Source organism: Cryptomeria japonica, chromosome 6, assembly GCF_030272615.1.
Source record: "Cryptomeria japonica chromosome 6, Sugi_1.0, whole genome shotgun sequence".
NCBI lineage: Eukaryota > Viridiplantae > Streptophyta > Pinopsida > Cupressales > Cupressaceae > Cryptomeria > Cryptomeria japonica.
In genome coordinates this window covers 426891773-426915711 of record NC_081410.1, presented here as the reverse complement: position 1 = coordinate 426915711, position 23939 = coordinate 426891773, and the positions used below count along the sequence as shown (strand labels likewise).

Genomic DNA, 23939 nt, shown 5'->3' with positions numbered 1-23939 from the left:
CAATACTATTCTGAGTATGTTACATGATTGCATGAGAATTTGAAAGAATATTAATTTGGTTTTTGGTTCACATGTTCAAATATCACCATATTTTTTGGTGAGGTGTCTAAAATGATCCCAAAAAAAGTAAAACCAATTGTACACTAATCATGTTTAATTAATTGATGTCTTAATGTGCCATCACATAACTGATTGTTTCTTAGATTTAAAGAAAATATTTTTGAAAATAAATATCATTAAATTATTTATATCATTAAATTATTTAAGTACTCCACTCAAAAATACTACTATATCCATTATAAAAACCTCCTGCACTAGAAGACCTAACTTCCTTTGCTTCATTTCAAATGGTTATACATTTTAGAAGCGACTAAAGGCATAATTTCATTGTCTCAGCTTTTACTATTCTGGATGACTGATTTGTTGTTGGCTTAACTCTATGTTAGAAAATTTACCATGGGAACAAAAATAATAAAATCAAAAGTTAATACCAAACCCACTCAGAGACCATAAAGAACCACTTATCTTAAGGAAAAAATTGGCTATTGGATAGATGCACAGATGCATTTCAGTAGAGAACAACGAACATAGATATCTTCAAAAGAAACATTCAAAATAATCGTTTTATTCATTCATTTTTTTGGTACGAACATTTTTTAAAAAACCAATGAAACTGAAGATTTTAAAACAGTTCCAGATAACATAACAGATCTAATTTTATTGCATTATGCATTGAAGCACGCTAGAGAGTTCTATATACATAAACTAAACAAGGAACTCGATAAAACTATAAATCAATTTAGAAACTGTAGAATGGCTGCGTATGGCACTCAGCACTGCTGGAATTGTTAGTTGGCAACATAAAATTTTTGCCTTCAAATCAAAGCCCTCGTATTCAGTAGATTTTTGTGAAAGGAATGAGCAGCTCTGAGAGAAAGGAGTTGCCATCAGATGATTTTGCATGCCCCAAGGAAGCAAAAAGGATGCCGAAAAAGCAGCAATAAAATGGTAGATACCGTTAAAAATCGCAAAATCCATCATGTAAAGAAATGTAACAGTCACCCATAAATAAAAGCTCGAAAGCCAGATATCTGTAAGAAGCAAATATGCCTGCCAAATAATGGAGGAATGGCGCCAGAAGTGATTTTCCCTTATCTAGGTGTGTATTACGCTCTAGACTTCGGCTCCCAAAACGCCACTAATACTTTTGACGCCGGAAATGGAACTAATTAGAAGAAAACCCCCCATAAAAAAGTTCAGTTTTTTTGTTTTTTCTTATTCGTTGTAGAGATTTTTTTATTTTTTTTCACTTTTTCCCTATGAGATTAAGTTTTCTTTTTCAATTAGAAGCTTCAACATGATTTGCAGTTTCTCGGAGAAAAATTAGAAACTTTAAAGTTGACAATTTTATATTGTGAAATTTGGATCATAGGTTTTGTCATAAATGCATGGAGTATAATCCATAAGTGTAAAATTGGCATAGGGTGTAATTTGCAACACTATAACTAGTACTTGTTTTGGCTCAATGGATTGTACTCATTGAAGAAGTTGTAAGTTGAATCTTCTTGAAAGCACCTTCCACACAAATTATTGGTAGAGTCAACTTCTAAGCTATTTCTTTCTACCATTGTTACTTATCATTTTCAATGTTTTTACTTTAAAAGATCGTCTAAAATGTTACCTCTTTCAACCTTTCTATTAGTATTCTATAGTCTTTATATCCTCTCCACTTCCCAAGCTTGAGGTAGTTATCTTAATAGATACCTTTATGTTAGACACAATGTGCCATTGAGAGGGGGGGTGAATCAGTGATTTACAAACTTTTTCCTTTTCTATTCTATGTGTGTATACCGATTAACAAATCTAACAGAAAGAAAACTTAGAGGTTAGATGAGAGACTAACATAAATGCAATCACACACAACGGTACATCACATAACACCAGTATATACGAGGAAAACCCAAGATGGGAAAAACCTCGGTGAGAAATGTTGTTGGAGACTACTGCTCCAATCCAGCCTCACAATGGAAATTTGATTACAATGTTTAGGGCACCAACCCTTGCACCAAGCTTCAACTTAGTGATCTTCAATGAACATAATCAATTACAAAAGTAATAGCCTTGTTACAAATGAACTTTGTAACTCTTCTGCAAATCTCTTCACCAGATCCTCTATCCAATTCATTGTCGGTTCTATGCTCACTCTCTCGTTGCTGCAGCCTTATCTCCTGCTGCAACCTTACCAGTTCAACCTCATCTTCGTCTTTGTCAGTTATGCTCTCTGTCAGTTCTGCTCTCTGTCGATTCTCTCTTCTCTCTGCTACACTGCTGCTCTCCACCACTGGTCTTGATAACTTAGTCAGATGTCTACCATCTGATTTCTATTGGATCTTAGCTTCCCTTCTCTGCAATCTTCTATAGCTCTTTTCTGTCGATTCAGTCACCACCAGTATACTCCTCTCACAGACTCATTGGCAGACTACTAGTTGCCTCACTCTTACCAGTTGAACACTTCAACCCGATTCTCTCTCACACAACCTCTCCTCTTATACTCATTGAGCACTTAACTAATTTCTCCTCTCGCATGCAACAACACTCTATCATTTAGCAACAACAACCTTCATCGATTTTGACTTGCATATTTATAAACAAGTCTTCCCACCAAAAACCAATTCAAACTTCAAGTGGTTAGGGTTTCTTCATCGACCTTGAGGCAAACTAAATCCAATCAGATCTCATCAAATCTGATCGCCATGATTGACGACCTGCAACACATCAATCAACCCTGCCATTGTCATGCCTTCCAAAACACACCTTCCAGATTTAGCAATTTGCTTTTAATCTATCGACTGATCTCTTGGTCAATCACCAAGAATGGTTTTGTGGTTTCCTTCACCTACCTCGATCTGGTCAATCAGTCTGCCCTAGATCTCTATTGTCTGTTTCACCTCGAGCCACAAACCTCTGCTGCACATCCCATGAATCACGCAGTCGACATAAATGTCGACCTACCACCATCTATCTCGCAGACAGACACTTCACCAACACACCACGCCAACCTGTGCATGCATGCTTGCCACTTCAACTCCACATGGTCACTTTATTGGCATCCACCTTTTCTAGGTCATCTGTGTCAGTCTAGATAGGATCACCGACCAACCCCAAAACCGGGTTCATCTACCGGTTATACCCCAACCGGTCAACCTTCAAGCCTGCACTTGGCAGCGCTACTGGTGGAACACTTTTGTCAGTCACCAAACATATCAATCCACCACATGCTCATCTTCATCAGGTAGGAGCACATCACTTAGCCTCTTTGCTCTCTTACTGGTTCACATACTTACCAGTAGGCACCTTGATGACACCATGTCATCAACCTTTAACTGTTTCCATCAGAGGCATCTGCATTCCGGTTGCACTCTCTGTCTATAGCTGCCTGACCTCGCCTTCTTCTTCATCAACCCAAACATCATCTCAACTGGTTTGTCAAGGTGACAAACCCATCACTTCTTTACTCTTCCTTTTTTGTCCTGGTAGCACAGCATGCCAACTCTTTTTGATTCGGTGCACATCTCTGATTTCATGCACCTGAGGCATCCTTTTGTTTCACCGGTGTGAGCCTTCAATCATCTGCCTTTAATATCTCTGACTTATCCCAGAGCATTATCACTTACCAGTGGGAGAGGATCTGTGTCATCTACTTCTGGCATTTGCATCCATATGGCTTCCCTGTTTGAGCAGGTATATCTTCAAACAACCACATATAATCCTGTTGAGCACACTCTCTGTCAGCCTTCTCTTCTTTCTATGATATCTTCTTCATCTGATGGGAGTCCTATTGTTTTTCATCCACGCAGCATACCAGTGACCTGCACATACTTCACCTCCAGTGTTGATGTGATTTTGATAACATTCCCCCACTTCACCACAATCAAACAACCAACATCTTGCTCTCTTATAGATGTCATCATTTACCAGTTGTTATATCATTTTGGTTTCATGTCCATATCTTCAACAGAAGTCAAACACTAACTTGTGTACTGGTGACTCCAATGGCCATAGTGTTAAATGACATTCTATCCTTTACCAGTGACCTGCTAAGCTAGGTGACATCAAAGACATCACATCCGGTATGCATCAATGACAGTACTACACATACATCTCCCATACCAGTTGACATCAATGCCAACACTTTAAATGACATATTTCAACAAATAAAGTAGAGAATCATGTTGACTCAATTTAAGCTATAAATGAAATTAGCATGTAGTTATCTCAATAGATACCTTTAGATGACATATTTCAACAAATAAAGTAGAGAATCGTATCGGCTCAAAAGCTCTAAATGAAATTAGCATTATCATTGCCATATCATATCATTTACCTCCCTATTTCTCCTAGAATAATGTTAATCTTCAATAATCCAAAAAGAATTAAGATCATACAAGCAAGCACTTTTTCCTACTTAACTAAACTTCTTTAACACACTTTAAAGAGACCAAATTACTATACCAAATCATTAATTACTTACTCAAATATGTACATATATTAACATTTATTTATTTTATTAAATAATACACACAAAATATTGATGTCTCTAATCCCTACATAACCTTGACATTAGTGACTTTTGAACATTCATTGATACCATACCAATGTATATCCTACAACCTAAAAGTTAATATAAACTAGTTACCACAATTGTATAAACTTCTATTACACTTTTTCTCCTTGTATAAAAAGTAATGCACTTGTTGGTTGTGGAACTACTGTAGATGGTAGTCATGGTGGCTCTCGGGGTGTCTCAGGGTGTTATTGCAGGGGAAGAGGAACAAGAGAGCAATGAAGGAGGGTTCACTCAATCAATTAATTCGCTCTCATGAACCAGGTGAAGCTTAGTTGAAGTCTTCTTGTATTGACCCATTGATGGGTCTATGATCTTTGGTACTTTGTAGTTTAGGGAGGTGGCCCCCTAATTGTAGCATCACCTGATTTGAACCAAGCTTAAAACCCGATCTCATTTAAATAGATACATTTTTATTGATAAAAAAATTAATTAATTCATTAATTTTTATATATTAAAAAAATAAAATAAAAAATATATAAAAATTAATTAATATTAAATTGAAATACAAATATATATGTTTATTTTCCTATATGTTTACTTTATATTTATATACATTATAATTGTATGTACATCTGACTTATTACTAGTGTAAAACAATTCGACGAAATAAATTGTACAATTAATTAAAAAATATATTTGTTCTCATTCAATTCAACCATATTCAAAATCTGTATATTAGCAAACCAACCTATGCTTTGCAAATGCCATCTTTTGCCACTATCTAGAATGTCCTCTTTCTAGCATCGAGTTAACCCAACAACAAATCAAACCACCAAAAGATCCATTAGACAATAAAATTATGCCACCACATAGCCTTTAGTCACTTCTAAAATGTATATCCATTTGAAATCAAGCCCATTGCAATCATATGTATTTGAAAGGAAGTTAGGTGAGAGGATGTTATAGTGGAGGGGTTCTTATAATGGTTGTAGTGGTTGATGAAAATGAAATTATTAGTGGAGCATTTAAATAGTTTTATAATATTTATCTTTAAAAATAATTTTTTAATCAAAACAATAATCAATTTGTGATGTCACATTAATGAATCAATTGAACATGATGTAGTGTACAATTATGGGTTTTATATTTTTTTGGATCATTTTGGACACCTCAACTAAAAAAAACATGCTGATGTGACATCATCTTTTTTTTGGTCCGTAAAGGCAGAGCCACATTTTATATTAATTTTGAGTAAATACATATGATTATCACTGCATTTCAAAAAAATTCAAAAAACCTCTACTCTTTGGACATCATCTTTGAACATTGAACCACAACCAATTTACTCACATTCTTTCTGATTTTCCTGTACTCAAAACGATATTACAATTATTGTAAAATGTAGACAAATTTTTTTTAAAAAAATACATTTCGACATTAATAAAAAATAAGGAAAGCTTGGAACCATGTTTTTGAAATCTTCAAAACAACATTATCCTGTCCATGAACTTGATCATTTTTGCTGGTTTTGTTGAGAGAAGCATGTGATCCCTGAAGCAATCCATCTCTGATCTGCTGAGCAACTTATTTTGGAACACTTGAACGGATAACTGTAAATCCGGAAACAAAGTAGTTAGCTTAAATCCTCTTCCATAATCTCAAATTCGTTGGCCATTGTCTCTTCTTCAATTGTTTTCCATAAGAGTTATAAAAAAACAGATTAACAGATGATTCCATAATCAAATTGGTCCAGGCTGTGTATATTAAAGTTAGATCATATATATGAAAGCTTGTATTTCATAAAGTAGTTAACTGTGCATACCAGAAACAAACAGTTCTATTAAATATATGGGTTAGGGATTTCATTTTTAATTCTAAAAGTCACTCAGCCATTCAGATAACCATATCTAAACAAATTATTCATTTACAATTATATTCTGAATACAATTTTTCAAGCTTTACCATCAAACACATAAGTTTGAATTTGTCCCCTTTATCATTCAGCTTATAAAAAGCTTCACTGCCCTTTTTTATAAGGGTATGGTATTGAAGAGAGGCCGCCACAGTCACAAAAACATTATCCTACAATAATTTGAAAAACAAATTACTCTCGAAACAAAAATCGAACGGCTTAAATCATACACACTAAGCTTACATTTCTACACTTAAAAGTGTTAAACACTTAAATGTTGCTTAATGTGTGTGGTCAAATTAAGAATACACTTCTAAGCTCTAAAGTGTTAAACACTCAGAATTGACTAACAATAAATTGAAGGTCAAAATTGAATTTCTTAAAATGCGAATCGGAGCAGTTTCCCACCACAATGTTATAGGCTGAAGCTATTCTGGCTCCAAAACAGATCTTTCGTACACCGTGTTAGTGACAGGTTAGTCCATCACAACCGTTAATTGCAAAATCGACAGTGTAAAACGCACCACTAACAAGCATGTTAGACAATCCGTATTGTCGTTTACTCTGCAACGTATATAAATGATCGTTGGCACTCCCAAAGCCGCGAAATGGTCAAAACGATGAAAACAGAGAATGTATGACTACGTAATCCAACGGTGTTGTAATGGGTTTTTATAATAGAGTATATAATTGTTTTGAAGAATATCATTTATATTACTTTAATAAAGAGATGATGCAACACGTTTTTTATATTGCTTTGAGAAGGGAGAAGCATGTTAGTTGTCCATTTCTTCCTAGAAATATCCGGCGGCTGCTTTGTCTGCTAGTCAATGACTTTTGAATATTAGAATATATTCTAAATCCAGCTGTATCCTAGACATATACATAGTTCAATAAAAAGTTCTTTTTTTTTTTTTTATTTAAGTATTATTGCTAGTATCTATTGTGAGATAAAATTTGACTTTATGTTTTGACCAAACTTTAACCACAAATTTAAGATATGTATATTCTCTAGTGTTTCTTAAAAAAAAATTACAAAGAGCTACCTTCTTTTATTTTTTTTTTAAGATTTTTAAAAATATAAATTTAAAATAAAAATCGAAAATTTATGGACTGTAAAACAAATTAATAGAAAAATATAATCTCAATAACTTGTGGAAAACTTACTATAATAATCTGAATTTTATCCTAGACTTTATCTAGTGGGTACCTAAAAACCTAAAAAAATCAAGTCAAAATTCACGTAGTTTATAAATTAGGTGGAAACAAAAATATTGATCGAATTGTAGCTCTAATACCATTGGTTATGATATTTCTTGGAAATAGATGCAAAAATGTGTGTGATAATAGATCACATTAAGGGGGTAACCTCTAAGAATAAGATAATAATATATAAATTCAATATTTAATGACATGATAGTTTTTAAGAAATATCTCTTCCTGATTTATATGATTAATTATGTAGGGACGCATCCCCCATCTTAATTAAGATGGATTAGTGTATTAACTAATATCTATGTTAAGGTGAAACATGTAACAAGTGTGTATCCTTATTATACTTAGGAAAATATCATATTAGATCATAACATTCTATTTGACTACTTATCGAAGCACAAAAAGGTTAAAACAAGGCCTTAACCACTTTAAAAAGCTTTTATATATATAGTTACAACTATTTTTCTTATCCAAATATCTCATAATTGGCTTAATTTAAAGCCTCATTTGATTTCTAATCTCTAACCTCCTTGATGATGAAATAAAACTTACATATCTTAGCATATATTTGTGCTTCATTTCATATTTTCTTGTGGCTATTATGTAAGCACCTTGATTATGGTACTCTATCGTTTTTATTTCTCTACATGGGAGATGAATCCATAGCTAAATAGTATCTACAATCATTATAGTGTTATCTTGAAACAATGATAGTATCCTATCCACTCATGTTCTTTCCTTTTCACCTATTCTTTCTTTCAATATTTGACTTTCATTTGCCAAACATCTAGCTAAGTTCTATTATTCTAGTTTTCTCCAATGTTTCACCTATTTAGAAGAAATTAGTTTCCTTGTTTTTTATTCAAAAGCTAATCCACGTTCCTATTTTGAACTATTTTAATTAGGTTTTATTTCTCCTTTCTCATTTGGAATAAAAATTAGACATTGTTTATGGAGGATACTAAAAATGTTTTTCGGGAAAGCATCTTGAGGATACTAGATTTATTTTATTATACTAGATGATTTTAGTGTTTTGAAATATTTGTTTCTCTTAAGCATTCTATTGCATTCACTTGTTAACCTTTCACAAAGTTCTATCAATAATTTTTAAAATACATTATCAAGATATTTGAAGAAGTTGAGAAATACAACTTCAGAGATCCCAAGAACACCTACAAGCAAAATACCTGGCACAAGAGAAGAATGGAGACAAAAACATAATAATGGCTCTAAAGAAAAAGATTATCATTCAAAGATGGAATGAATAAATGAAATACAATACAATTATTATAAAAGGATATTATGTAACATTAAAGAAACCCTAAAGAGTTAATGTGTATTTAATAATTAAAATAATTATTAAATACTTACAATATTGTTAAATGCCTAAGTTTAGCTTAAGTGTAGATGATAAAAGATTAATAATTAAATAAATAATTATTAGCTAAAATATGATAACTCTAACACCCCCCCTTAAGATGAACTTAGGGAACTTAGCTAAAAACAACTAAGGATTAAAAATGCATGTAAACAAAATGCATAAAAGTAACAATGGGTCCCGACAACTAGGCCTGATGAGGTACCCAAGTACAAAAGATCTTTCACAACTGGATAAAAGGAGAAAACCTCATGGGAAAAACTCCTCTCCTAAAGAGAGAAATACAAGTGAAGGACTGAAGAAGCCTCCAAACAAGATAATATCCCAAAAAAAAGGAACAAAGGATGAACATGAAGAACACCACTGAAGCATGAAGCTGCAAACACTATCAGTGAATTTGTCGATCTAAAGAACCTCCACTGAAATAGAAGATGATCATGTAGAGAAGATTGTAATTTGCATGACTGCCCTCAAATAACACTACTCGAATCAGATGGAAAAACTACCAAAGTCTGAAGAGTTGATCAATCGAAGATGGAAAATTGCCTCCAAAAATAGGAATGAAAGAGTGTCCATATGGTAAACGATCCATCTCACTGAAATGCATAGGTAACCAGCCACTGCATCCGCCTAGTACATAGGAACAAATACTTAATACATAGCTCACTCCAATGAACCAAGGAAGCATTAGAACCAACAACCAACAAGAGAAACCCCCCATAATGCTGGCAAGGGAGAGGTGACACGTACACTGAAACTGAATGCCAAGAAAATCTGCATGACGAAGAACCAGGAACATTGAGAGTGCAACAAAAAGTACAAACACATATAGAGGCTATTGTCATGGAAGGAACACTTACTTGACACACATCATTAGGCTAATGTCGTGGAAGGAACACTCATGTGATAAAGGTAGATGGTAAACAAAGACAAACATCAAACCCCCCATGACACTTTATAATTGAGTGCAAGTATAATAAGGCACAAGATGTGCAAGATCCCAAGCATGCAAAGCATAGTGGCACTTTATCTCAATGTGTTTGCAAAAAGGAAAATGCTTACAAAATGATGTATACAATGCTCAAAGAAGACAAAAAGACTAGAAATACTTGAAGAATGGCCAAAAAAGAGTCATCCTGGACACAAACTAGAAGTTCCACGAGCTCATATGTCCAAGTAATTCACCAGAGTGTGAAAACACACAAAATTGAATAAAATGTACCTGGAGTAAAATTTGGAAAAAGTGCATCGATGGCTATGAAGAGCTTTGAAACACTATCCCAATGCCGCTAGAATCGCTAAAAATGAAGAAACTAGTGAAAAGATACAAGCTCGGAACTGAAAATAGCACCTCTAACTTTAAATGGCTATAAAATGTACCATTGACAAAACCAGGTGATGAAACTCACAAATCTGGAAATTAGACAAAACCAACTTTGTGGCAATATCTCGTTTGCCAAAAAACGATATCGTATGCCCAAGTTATGGCCAAAAGAAGAAAAAAACCCCTCTTTTAGGGCACAAAGAGGGTCTCAAGGGTCATGCAAAGGCTTCCATACTGATGACGTCAACATGATGTTATGTTGATGTCAGCAGAATATTCTAAGAATATTCCTGTGCCTAAAAAAAAATTTGTTGCTTAGAAAAATCCCCCTGACCGCAAAAATCTGCCAAAAAAAAAACCTTGTGCCGAAAAAAAGTTCAACCGACGACCAGAAAAGGCAGATAGTCAGCAAAATCCACCAGAAATTGTTGGTGTGGGCTGAAAAAATCACCATGGCGGCGGTAATGGCAAAGGGTCGGAAAGGTCCGTCGGGGCCGGGAAAAGCCTCCGATCTATTGTGTCAGCGGCGACCTAGGCGGGGAATGTTAAACAACTCAAATAACCAAAGGACAATTGAGGGGGGGAGGGGGGGGTGTGAATCAGTTGTCATCAGATTATAGAACTTTAAGCATTTAAATCCTTATTATCAGAACACATAAACTCAATATTGAAATGCATAAACCAAATATCAGAATAACTAATATAGCAATTAAACATAGACATAAATCACAAAATAGTTACCATCCATCCAAATCACATGACACCAAGATTTGTACGTGGAAAACCTAGTAAAGGGAAAAACCACAGTGGAAAGCCTACCCACAGTCAAATAATACTTCTTCAGTAAGTATGAAATTACAATATGAGGGGCCTGCACATGCAGGAAGGCCAACAACCTAGAGCGCACTGCTCATCATAAAAAGGAGCCTCACTGACTACAAAAACATTGGACTACAATCTGGAAAGAAGAGTGAACTTCAAGTATAGCATCTCCTATGCCTGAGTACAGTTTTGGTTAAGCTCAATACCAGAGGCCTTAAACCTCTCTTACAAACCCAATTCGATCACCTATGATCAACCAAACCTTCTGCATATGATTACAACATTATTCGCACACAAATAAACCTATAACCTTGACCTGTATATCATACATAGAGATCTTACATCATATTTGTACCAACCCAGGAACTAAACGATTAGGTCGGCCACCAAAAAGATAATACAATAAGTTCACAACATAAACCCACAATCCAATGATCAACCAAGTCATCTTAGGTCGAAAACAATGTAATCCAATCATTAAATCCTGTCGGTAACACATCAGGGAAAATCCTCCAACACGTTACAGAATCTGGTCCATAACCTAGATAACACTGGACCAAAAATAGGTCGTCATAAACCAAATCCAACACCACCGATGAATTGGAACACGAACATGATAACCAATAGCATCTTGAAAGCCATCTAGAAGCCGCACCAACACCACTTATCACGTGCATCAAAAGATTTTCAACAAAGATCTGCCAGTAAAACCTTTACCGATGACCAAAAGGCTTACTAGAACAAATGATAGCTCCCAAGTCATCAAATCTCGAACCAACTGATCATGATACACATCTGAATAGCATGAATGACAGATCCAAACCAATTCCACGAACCAAAGCATACCGGATCAATAACATAAACAACTACTCTACTGGAACCAACCGAAAACCGATAAACAACCAAAACAATCGGTGTTGCCATCAATGACAAAACATCAATGCAACACATAATCAATTCCTCCAAATTGCCAACAGGGAAGAGGTATGTCGGCGATGGCTGGGGCGGTGGCCTGGGTGCATGAAGACGATAGCTTGGGCGGGGGTGGTATTGTTGGCCCTGTTGCAGGGCTGATAACTACAGTCCATACAGTACAGACTGCAGCAGGGGGTACGCCCCCCCCCCCCCTTTTGCTTTTTTTTTGGTTAATTTTTTTAAAAAAAATAAACCAAAAAATGAATTGATTTTTTTTTTTTAAATACCAAATTTTTTTCTTGAACTGCATGCAGGCGGTCGTAGGGCCAAGGAGGGAGAACAAGGCCCAAATGCTTATGTCACCTAAAATAGTCAAATTATATATCAAAATTTGTCCAATCAGCCTCTTGAGTCTATCCGTGAGGTTTTGTTTGAGCCTAAAATGACTAGAAACAAAGAAGCACCCCAGATCCAAAAAAAAAAAGGCTTTGAAAAACTTGAAACCCTAGCCTCCAGAAAATTCTTTTGAAAAATTAGGGACAAGTAGTAGCAGATGTAGGCTCTGAGACCATGAAGAAGTTGAGAAATACAATTTTAGAGATAATAAGAACATCTACAAGAAAAATACCTATCACAAGAGAAGAATGGAGACAAAAAAGATAATAATGGCTCTGAAGAAAAAGATTATCATTCAAAGAGGGAATGAATAAATGAAATACGATACAATCCTTATAAATGGAGACTATGCAACCCTAAAGGGATAATGTGTATTTAATAATTAGAATAATAAATAAATAATTATTAAATACCTACAATATTATTAAATGCCTAAGTTTAGTTTAAGTGTAGAGGATAAAAGACTAATAATTAAATAAATAATTATTAGCTAATACATGATAACTCTAACAATTAGCATATAACCTAGATTGGTGTTTTTTCATATTTTAAGTCATCAACTATACTCCAAATATTTTTTTCAACCAAATAAGATAAATATTTCTCACTAATACATCTTCTATGTCAATTAATAGGCTATATAGCCTAGATGGTATTTCCACTTGGTAGTCTAACTATGTTTGTAAGGTCACAAACCTTTCCACTTATGGTTAACTCTATGGCTATCCCAAATTGGAAAAGATGTTTATATGGTTTCCCAAGGCTTTTAATACTTTGATTTATCAACTTATCTATCTAGAAGTTGATTTGGATTTAAAGAATAACCTAATGCTAACACTAATTTGCATAAACCCCCATTTGACCTCACTAGCTCATGCTCAAGCTTATGCATGGGTTTCATGTTTTTAAGTTGTATATTTACAATCAATTTTCCTCACCTCTATGCCCAAGGGTTTATGATTTTATCCTTTACTAATCAAACACATACACACTTTACATTCACATAGCCCATGTACAATCATAGAAACATATCAAACTTAAAAGTGTTAAGCATTTTCCACATATTCTTCAAATTTACATTAATTCAAGACTATTTTCTAGTAATTGGTTTGACCCAATTGATCTTAGTTAGGAAAAAAGTCACAAGTTGAATCTTCTTGAAGATATCTTCCACGTGAATTAAAGGTAGAATCAACTTCCAAGCTATTTCTTTTTACCATTGTCATTATCATTTTCCATGTTGTTACTTCCAATGGTTGCCTAAAATGGTACCTCTTTCAACCTTTCTATTGGCATTTTACAATATTTAAATCCTCTCGACTACCCAAAGCTTGAGATAGTTATCTCAATAGATATCTTTAAATGACACATTTCAACAATAAAGTAGACAATCATATTTACTCAAAAACTCTAAATAGAACTAGCATTATCATTACCATGCCATATCACTTTTAATATATTGAGATCACCAAACCTATGTATTTCTCTTAAAATAGCATTAACCATTTAACAATTCAAACCACATTAAGATGATACAACCACTTTGACAAACTTACTTTACTTCACTTCTTTGACAAACTTTAAAGACCAAAATTATTTATAAATTTTCTCACTTAATTACTTTTGAACATTCATTGAAATTATATCAATGTATATCCTACAACCTAAAAATTAATACAAACCATTCACCACAATTACATAAACTTGTATTACACTTCTCTCCTTATTGGAAATCCACCTATCACCACATTTATCTTTATATCAAAGTTAAGTAAATTTGACAAAGATTAGCCTCACACAAATGAAACAGCCATCTTAATATCAAAGATAGTAAATTTGGCAAAGATTAGCCTCACACAATTGAGACAACTATCTTAATATCAAAGATAGTAAATTTGGTAAAGATTAGCCTCACACAAATGAGACGGCTACCTTTTAAGGGTAAGGACAATATTTGTGACATGAAGGTATATTGATACCCTTTCTTTCCCATTCAATTGTCATGCTTCCCTTGGAACATGACATTACAAGATAGCATGTTAGTGGTGTTGATCTTTTTTATTTTTATGATTATATTTTAAATTTAAAAAATATTTAATTTTAAAAAATATTTATGATAATCTTATATAACAATCTAACTAAAAAAATTCCTTTCATATATTAAATCTTTTCAAAAAATTTAATTATAAATTCCTTTTCATATGATACAATCTTCCAAAAAATAATAATTACATTTTATAATAATTAAAATAATTGAATACAGCCATATGGCCATCAAATCTATGCCTTTCTGGAGATGAGTGTATACAGGGGAAATTAGGAAATGTCGTGGAAATGCCCTAAATATCTTAATCCGAAAACCACTGGATTTGGCTTCTAGGGCCCTGGTCAATAGATTAAATTAAATGGGTTTGTTACAGATAAGCGCCAAGTAACATCGACGAAGAAGTCTGATTTTTTTTCATGGATACCCTGGCACGGCATATTGTGGGTCCATGTAAACTTGTAGCTTGAGGCGTTTGTGAAGAAACCAACGGCTAAGTTTAAGTTTACATGATCTAGGGACCCATTTATTATTATTATTCTCAAGTCTTATCATTTTGACAAAGTCGTATAGGAATTCTAAGTCTTTTTTGTATATATTGGATTGAGCCTAAAGCAATTAAGATATATAAGAATTCTGAAGGTTTTTTGTTTTTGTGTTTTGTTTTTTAATATATATTGAGTTGAGTTTCAAGCTTTACAGATATATAGGAATTCTCTATTCAAGGTAGTGGAGGGTAAGATATTAGATGGTATTAGAAAACTTCTACCAGTGACAGTTTAGGTAATAAGCTTTGGGTTTTTTAAGTTAGAGTTCTGAATGTTTGCATGCGCAGGTTCATAGTGTGGTTAGAGTTACTGTACATGTGTTTATTTCATTTGGATGCAGGAATAACAAAATGGGTCAGTTATGTTGCTGCTTGCAAGTAGATCAGGCAACAGTGGCCATGACAGAGAGATTTGGGCGGTTTCAGGACGTGCTGGAGCCAGGGTTGCACTGTGTGCCTTGGATTTTTGGAACCCAAGTCAGTGGTCATCTTTCCTTAAGAGTACAGCAACTGGATGTCCGCTGTGAAACAAAGACCAAGGTATATGTTTAGGTTAATAAATTTAAGATCAAATTCTGTTTAGGTTAATAAAATTAAGATCAAAATCAAACCCTACACTTACCAAGATGGAGAAGCTTCTTCAGAAGGGATTATGCATGTATTTTGAGAGTAATTTGTTTTTTAAATTGTTGCAGGATAATGTTTTTGTGACTGTGGTGGCCTCTGTTCAATACCGTGCCCTTGTGGAAAAGGCCAGTGAAGCTTTTTATAAGCTAAGTGATACAAGAGGACAAATTCAGGCCTATGTATTTGATGGTAAAGTTTGAGAACATAAAATTCAGAGTATAATTGTAAATACATGAAATCTGTGACCATATCTGTAATAGAATTGCTGTTTCTCGTATACATGGTTAGCTTTGTGAAATATACATGAAATCTGTGACCATATCTGTAATAGAATTGCTGTTTCTCGTATACATGGTTAGCTTTGTGAAATATACATGAAATCATATCTATGATCTTACTTTAATGCCTGGACCGCTTTAATCATGGAATTATCTGATAGTTGTTTTTCTTTCTTCTCTGTGAGACAATTGAAAAAACCCTAAAGTCTGTTTTTCTTACTGCAATGTGAGACAATTGAAGGAGAGAAACCCTAACCATGAACTTTTAAATTATGAAAGAGGATTAGACTAATTACCTTGTTCCCATGTTTGATTTACAGTTGTCCGTTCAACTGTTCCAAAGATGAATTTGGATGATGCCTTTGAGCAAAAGAGTGAGATTGCTAAAGCTGTTGAAGATGAACTTGAGAAGGTTGGGAACTTCAAGCCCATTTAATTTCTTTATTGATTCATTTTGTCAACTGGTTACCGAAAAATATTTCATAAATATTACACAATATTCATATTTATTTATTTCTATGATTTGCTCTTGATATTTGTTTTTATTTTTTAAAAGAAGCAATTATTAGAAGGATTTCGAATGCAGTATGACTTAATCCTGGTTTTTAACATTTACAGGCCATGTCAAACTATGGATATGAGATAGTGCAAACACTTATTGTAGATATAGAACCTGATGTGCTTGTTAAGAGAGCAATGAATGAAATAAATGCAGGTATGTCAAATTGGAGTTTCATATTCAGTAGTGCATGCCCTCTCATTTTAAAGTTTTTGGAGATTGTTGACATTAGCTTTTCCATTTTATGAATGGATGGATGATATTCATTTAAGAAATGCATTCGATGTTACTAAACAGAGAAGTCATATCAATCTTAGAACAGGGAGGTTTCTTTTAAAACCAGCCAATGTGTCTTTTTGCCACCAGAGGCATGGACTCAACATCTCTGTTGTTTATATTGATAAGCAATGCCTATTTTTGCCTCAAACTCTCAACTAATCTAAACCAATCTGGGTCTTCATTGTTTTTATAGGCTCGAACTTAAATTCTGTTTTTCACACAAATCCTATAAGGATCATCAATTGTAACATGCCACAATCTGTTTTTAGCTGACCTAAATCATTAGATTTTATCCTAGTAGGAGATCCTTACAAAAGAGGAATGCTAATAACATATTAAATTCAGCTTGAAACCAATTTTAAAAGAATTTAGCTCTATCCATCTCTAAAATCCATGACCAAATGTTTCTTCACACTCAAAAATATAATTTTAGAAAAACCAATTCATTATCCTGAATTTCCTTCATATTTTGTTTCTGTTTAGTTTATTTATCCAAATATTGTTTTCATTCCATGATCATTCATTCCATTGTTTTATATCAGCTGCAAGAATGAGGGTGGCAACACAAGAAAAAGCAGAGGCAGAGAAAATTTTACAAATCAAAAGAGCAGAAGGAGAAGCAGAATCAAAATATCTTTCAGGACTTGGAATTGCTAGGCAAAGGCAAGCAATTGTGGATGGGCTGAGAGAGAGTGTACTTGCTTTTTCAGGGAATGTGCCTGGCACAACTGCAAAGGATGTGATGGATATGGTGTTGGTGACACAGTATTTTGACACAATGAAAGAGATTGGAGCAAATTCCAAATCTTCAGCTGTCTTCATACCCCATGGACCTGGTGCAGTTCGTGATGTTGCTCAGCAGATCAGAGATGGATTGCTTCAGGGATCATTTGCTCATGAGTAATTGTCCTCTTCTTCTGTCAATAAAAGAGCCATAATAATCAAGTTTGTGGACATGATAAATATTCTTTTGAGGATTTCAAAAGCATGGCTCCAAGCTTTCCTTATTTTTAATGTCAATATTTTTTTGGTGCCTTCTACAATTATTGATTATATCAATATGTCAATAGACATAGCCTGTTTTATAGATTATATTGTTACTTCATCTTGTATCATGAAATGCCGATTTTAGAAAATTTGTATATCATTTGTGACTTTACATCCACTATATTTGGAGGCTATGAATGTTATGATTGTATTGTGAAATATATGAAGAAATAAATGTGTAAAATTATAGCTTGTGATTCTTGATGGCTATGATGATGACTTTTAAAGTATTTCTGATTATTTTGGTTTGTATGATCTTTGGCATTCATCATATTCAAATAATAATATGATGTAATTTATGTAATTAGAGTCTTCTTTTTTAAGGTACTTGTTAAGAGATTGCTTAGGTTCTAGAGGGAATATGAATTCCTTACAAATACACATGATTGCAATGGGCTTGATTTCATTATGGAGCTACATTTTAGGGGCGACAAAAGCCTATATGCTGGTATAATTTTAATGTGTAATGAAGAGGGAGATCTGTTGGTGGTGGTTTTATTTTTTTTCCATTCTGGGTGACTGGTTTGTTGTTGGGTTAACTTTTGTGCTAGAAAGAGGACATTATAGATATTGGCAAAAGCTGGCATTTGGAAGGCAGAGGTTGGCTTGCTATTCTATGAATTTTAGATATTGTCAAAATAGAATGATAATGAATGTATTTTCTATATTCCTGTGTGTTTTTAAATTTATATATACATGTTTATTGTTGTATGTGTGTACACATGTACATCTTGTGCAACCATAGCATGTCAAATGAATTTTTTTTATTGTAAGCTGTTAAGTAAAAGGCAAAGATTGTTTCTAAACCGTTGTTCATGAGTCATCAATCACCTGGAAACAGCATTGGAATATATTATATTTATTTGGCATACTTGCTAGCGGTTGGCTTATGTATTCAATTTCATCCTTTTTAACTTTATTTTTGGATATTTAATAATATATGTGATTTCAGTATGCCATATTTTATTAGCATTCTTAATTTCTTCTTTTCAAATGAACTGTCTAGGGATTATATGATCAGTGCTTATTTTAAGATGCTTACTGTAGTTCTATATTGAGCTCTGAATCTATATATGATACGATTCTCAGGTTTTCTATGATTATACGTTTACCAATTTTGATTGGGTTTTGGCAAGATATTTGCAGTTATGTATTGAAGTAATTTAAATGGATTAAATTAGTTTCATTTGATGGACCCGGTTTCATTTGATTTTTGTTAAGAGCTTTCATGGTCATTGAGATACTAAATTAGCAATTGCACTTTGGTGTGCAATGGGTAATGCCAAAAAGGTGTGGAAGGTCAATTATGAAAATATTTGGTGTATTTTGCATACAATTGTTCAGTGTGTTAAGTTCAATTGTTAGGACATTTAAAAAATGATGATGTTTGTGCAAACAAAGTCTCAATTGAGAAGTGATAGTTTAAAATCAGCTATGCATCCAGTTATATGTTTCCAAACATGACCAAAACAAAAACTAATGAGGAAGATAACTAGGTTCTATTATCAACAAGATCATGTTATGTTCGCAATAGTTGGAGAGGGAGATGATATATAAATAGGTAGAGAGGGAGGGAGATGAAAGGAGAGAGGAGAGAAGTAGAGAGATAAAAGAAGGGAGGGAGAGAGAGAGAGAGAGAGAGAGAGGGGGGCGGTGGGGAAGGTTGGACACTGTTGCTGCTAGGATATGTTGTTATCATTGATGTCAACATATTCCTATGATTTATTGCAACCGCCGTTTCAGACTGGTTTATTGGGATCATGGTTTGGTGTATGGAGTATTTCTAGTATCATTACATCTTTCTGTATTGGTTTCAGTAATCCGGAAAGTCTAATTGATCATATCATATGATCCTGTTTGCAGTTGTTTTTATGATCAGTGTTTTGTAGATTTCGGTATTCCTTTGATATATTCCAGTGTGATCAGATATTGAACTAAGATTTTGGTAGATTGTTTGGGATGGTCTTGTGTATCTTTATTTCAGATGGTTCGTGATTTGATGCTCCACAAATTATTTTTCTTCGTTACAACTGTTGTTGATTGAGTGTTCTTGAGTTTCAGATGTTGATCGATGAAGATTTGATAAGTGGTATTGGTGCAACTATTGCTAATGATTCTAACGTGCTTGCTGGTGTTTTCTTCTTGTGTCCTGTTTGTTTTGGCGATCTGCATTGATTGTTGTGCGAGTTTTTGGTTGTTTTGTTGATTTGGTGATGTTCTTCGTGTTATGTGGTTTTCTTGGTGGTGTAGCGTGTTGCGGTTGATCTTGGTGTGATTACCGATGGAGATGAGCGTTTGGAAATTTGATTAGGTCCATGTTATATCATGTATATCATTATATTGGCCCAGTGGTCAATCTTGTATCGTATGATGTAATTTTGTAATTGTGAGTTGAGAGTTTAGCCGACCTTGTTGTCAAAGTTGATGAATTGTATAAATAGGTGATATTGTCATGTAATTTGGGTATCGAGGTTGTGTCTGCATTATCAGAGAGTGGTGTATGTGCGAACAAGGATTCATCTTTCGATATGGTGTATTGAGCAGAGACTGGTGTTGCAGAGCAGCCAAATGTGCTTAACTGGAATTGTCATCAGGTATTAGCAGATGTTATTATTGCAGTTCATTTGTTCCCGGATTGTAGTCTAAATCTTATTGTAAGTCAGTGAGATTTCTATGAGGGTTGTAGCCTTCCGGGTTATTGTATTTTGAGTTGTGAACTTTAGGCAGTATCCCTGAATGCATGTGCATTCCTCATTGTAATATTTTCACATGCTATTGCAGAGTATCATCTTATTGTGGGTAGGTTCCCACCGTGGTTTTTCCCTTAACTGGGTTTTCCATGTCAAAATCTTGGTGTTGTGTGTTGTGCTATCAGTTTGCTTATCTTTATCGTTGCTGTAGTTTATCAGATCTATATTTGTGGTTAAATTTGTAGATATGGTGAAAACTGATTCACCCCCCCCCCTCAGTTTTCCTTCATTGTTGTTGCCAACAATTGGTATTAGAGCTAGATCCTCCGGTTGAAGCTTAACCGCTTGAGGAGATCCGGGATGGCAACTGGAGGAGTTATCTTTAAGGAGAGTCTGAAATTTGATGGAAGTAATTATGCTATATTGAAGAACCGGATGGAGGTGCACTTGAGATGTCTTGGAGAATATTATTGGAAGATTACAAAGAATGCCTATTATGTTCCTCAGAATGGACTGGTTATTACTGGTGAGATCAAGGAAGCTGAACATAACATTAGAGCTAAGGAAGCATTGCTGAGTGCCCTGACTGATTCAGAGATGACTAATGTGATGGGACTTCAGTCTACACATGAAATCTAGGAGAAGCTTGAGACCTTGTATGAAGGAGATAAACAAGTAAAAGTTGCTAAGTTGCAGAGTTTGAAAAGGAAATATGAGATGCTAAAAATGGGAGAAGATGAGAACATAAACTCCTTTATGGCTAAGGTGAATGACCTTGTCCTAGGTATCAAATGTACTGGTAGAATTCTTGAAGAAGATGAAATTGTTGCTAAAGTGCTAAGATCATTATCTCTTGCTTACAAACATAAGGTAGTTGCTATTGATGAGATTCAGAGTGTGACTACAGTGACAAGAGATATGTTGGTTGGAAAGATTGTTGCATTTGAACCGAGTGAATTTGGTGAATCACATGGAAAGTCTAAGACAACATTTAGAGCATCTATATCCGGAAAGAAGTATGATCCTAATGAATGCAGGATTTCCATATATGAAAGAGAGAGAAGAGAGATGGAAGAGCAAGAAAGAGAATTGGATGAGCTTGAAGCATTGATTGCCTGGCGATTGCCTAAGGGAGCTGGTAAGTATGATGGAAAATTATCTCTGAAGTGTTTTTCTTGCAATAAGATAAGACATTTTGCTTCTAGGTGCCCAAAGAGATTTGCTAAATATGATAGGCATGACAAATTTGATAAGCATAATAGGAATGATAGATATGAGAAGCATGAGAAGTATGATAAGCCTTACAAGTCTAACAGGAAGTATAAGCATCAGAAGAACTGTTACTATGCTAGTGATGAAGGTGTTACAAATGAAGAATCAGAAGGAGATGAAGTTGTGTTTATTGTTATCATAGAAGATGGACCAGTACCTGTTGATTCCACAAGCTACACTATTGAGGAGAAAGCTTTAGCTGCTAAAGTAGAAGGGAAATATGAATGGGTGAGTGACAACGGTTGTTCACATCATATGACGGTGATAAAAATAAATTTGTGAGTATGGAAAGGTATGATGGTGGAATAGTAAGATTTGAAGATGACAAAGTCTGTATGATCCGTGGTAGAGGTTCTATTTCCTTTGATGGTAAGCATAATACTGATGATATCTTGTATTTTGAAGGTTTGAAGCATAATCTTTGAAGTGTTGGACAGATGGTTGACAAAAGTTATGATTTACAATTCAAGAATGGTAAATGCAAAATCCTAAATGCCTCTGGTATAGAGATTTCATCTGGAACTAAGACTGAAGGTAATATCTTTCATTTGAATGCTAGTGAGAAAAATTGTTTGATTGCTCAGATTGATGACGGTTGTGGCATAGGAGAATGTGTCATGTTAATTTTGACTCAATGATTAAGATCAATTCTACACAAGCCGTTAGAGATCTACCTAAAATTGTTAAGCCTACTAATCCAGTATGTAAAGAATGTCAAATGGGTAAGCAAACAATAATTTCTTTCAAGAGCAAGCAATATACATCTAATGGATTGCTAGATCTTGTGCATATTGACCTATGTGGACCTACGAACGTTAGAAGTGTGCAAGGTGACAAATATTTTATGTTATTGATTGATGATTATTCTAGGATGACGTGGGTTGTCTTTTTGAAAGAAAAATCGGAAGCATTAGACAAATTCAAGATATTCAAAGCAAATGTTGAGACTGAGACAAGACTGAAGGTGAAATGTTTGAGATCTAACAAAAGAGGATAATTTTATTTCGGTGAGTTTGATTCATTATGTGAGAAGCATAGGATTAGAAAACAATTATTTGCTCCTAGAACCCCACAACAAAATGGAGTTGTTGAAAGGAAGAACAAAACTGTCTTAAATGCTACAAGAACTATGTTGATTGAAGGGAATGTTCTGAAGATCTATTGGAGAGAAGTTGTTAGCACTGTTGTTTACACATTAAACCGAGTACATATAAAAGGTGATACCGATAAGACTCCTTATGAGCTATGGTTTGGTCATGTTTCTATTGCAAGATATTTTAGAATTTTTGGTAGCAAGTGTTATATCAAAAGAGATGAGGATATAGGAAAGTTTGATGCAAAAAGTGATGAAGGAATTTTCTTGGGATATTCAACAAAGAGCAAAGCCTACCGGTGCTACAATAAGAGACTGAGAAAGATAGTGGGAAGTGCAAATGTGAAGGTTGATGAGAACTATGAAAAACATATCAGAGCATGCGGGTGTGATGATGGTCAACATGTTCTAACGCTTATTCAGACTGAAGAATTGAAGCAGAATGATCTAATAGAGACAATTAATCTGGATATTGTTGTTGTCGGTGGAGAGGTACAGGAACCTGAAAATCGAAGTAATTAGAAGACTCTGAGGTATGTAAGATTGAATCATTCTGAAAATTCGATTATTGGTGATAAAATAAAGGTGTGATGAATAGAAGAAGGCTAGCTGCTAAAGAGGTATGCTTGATTTCTAAAATTGAACCTAAAGATGTTGTTGAAACTTGCAAAGATGACAATTGGATAAGGGCCATGGAAGAAGAATTGAATCATATTGAAAATAATAACACATGAGAACTTGTGCCTAGACTTAGAGATAAGAATGTGATTGGTACTAAATGGGTATTCATGAACAAATTGAATGAAGTTGGTGAAGTCGTTAGAAATAAAACAAGATTGGTATGTAAAAGATATTCACAGAAACAAGGGATTAATTATGAGGAGGCTTTTTTGAAGTTGTTAAATTATTGCTTGCATATGTTGCCTATAAGGATTTCAAGGTATATCAAATGGATGTCAAGACATCTTTTCCGA

General features: G+C 34.2%; 1 protein-coding gene across 3 annotated transcripts; it reads left to right on the top strand.

Annotated features, from left to right (window-relative positions):
• The first annotated feature begins 15191 nt into the window (after positions 1-15191).
• Positions 15192-18102, top strand: LOC131043001 (hypersensitive-induced reaction 1 protein). 3 transcript variants are annotated; one of them, XM_059207385.1, is made up of 6 exons: positions 15192-15215; positions 15462-15660; positions 15816-15936; positions 16346-16437; positions 16644-16740; positions 17406-18102. In XM_059207385.1, exons 2-6 carry the CDS (start codon positions 15472-15474, stop codon positions 17765-17767), a joined length of 861 nt encoding a protein of 286 aa, XP_059063368.1. In that variant the 5' UTR covers positions 15192-15215; positions 15462-15471; the 3' UTR covers positions 17768-18102. The 3 variants fall into 3 exon arrangements, with proteins under 3 accessions (XP_059063368.1, XP_057832336.2, XP_057832337.2); XM_057976353.2 differs by having other exon boundaries at positions 15202-15356; XM_057976354.2 differs by lacking the exon at positions 15192-15215 and adding an exon at positions 15285-15309.
• Positions 18103-23939: the final 5837 nt, after the last annotated feature.

Bases quoted from the DNA above. Each gene is read 5' to 3' on its own strand.
- LOC131043001 (XM_059207385.1), top strand. From the start codon at position 15,472: ATGGGTCAGTTATGTTGCTGCTTGCAAGTAGATCAGGCAACAGTGGCC. The intron at 15,661-15,815 runs GTATATGTTTAG...AAATTGTTGCAG, and splicing joins GCTGTGAAACAAAGACCAAG to GATAATGTTTTTGTGACTGT. The intron at 16,741-17,405 runs GTATGTCAAATT...GTTTTATATCAG, and splicing joins AATGAATGAAATAAATGCAG to CTGCAAGAATGAGGGTGGCA.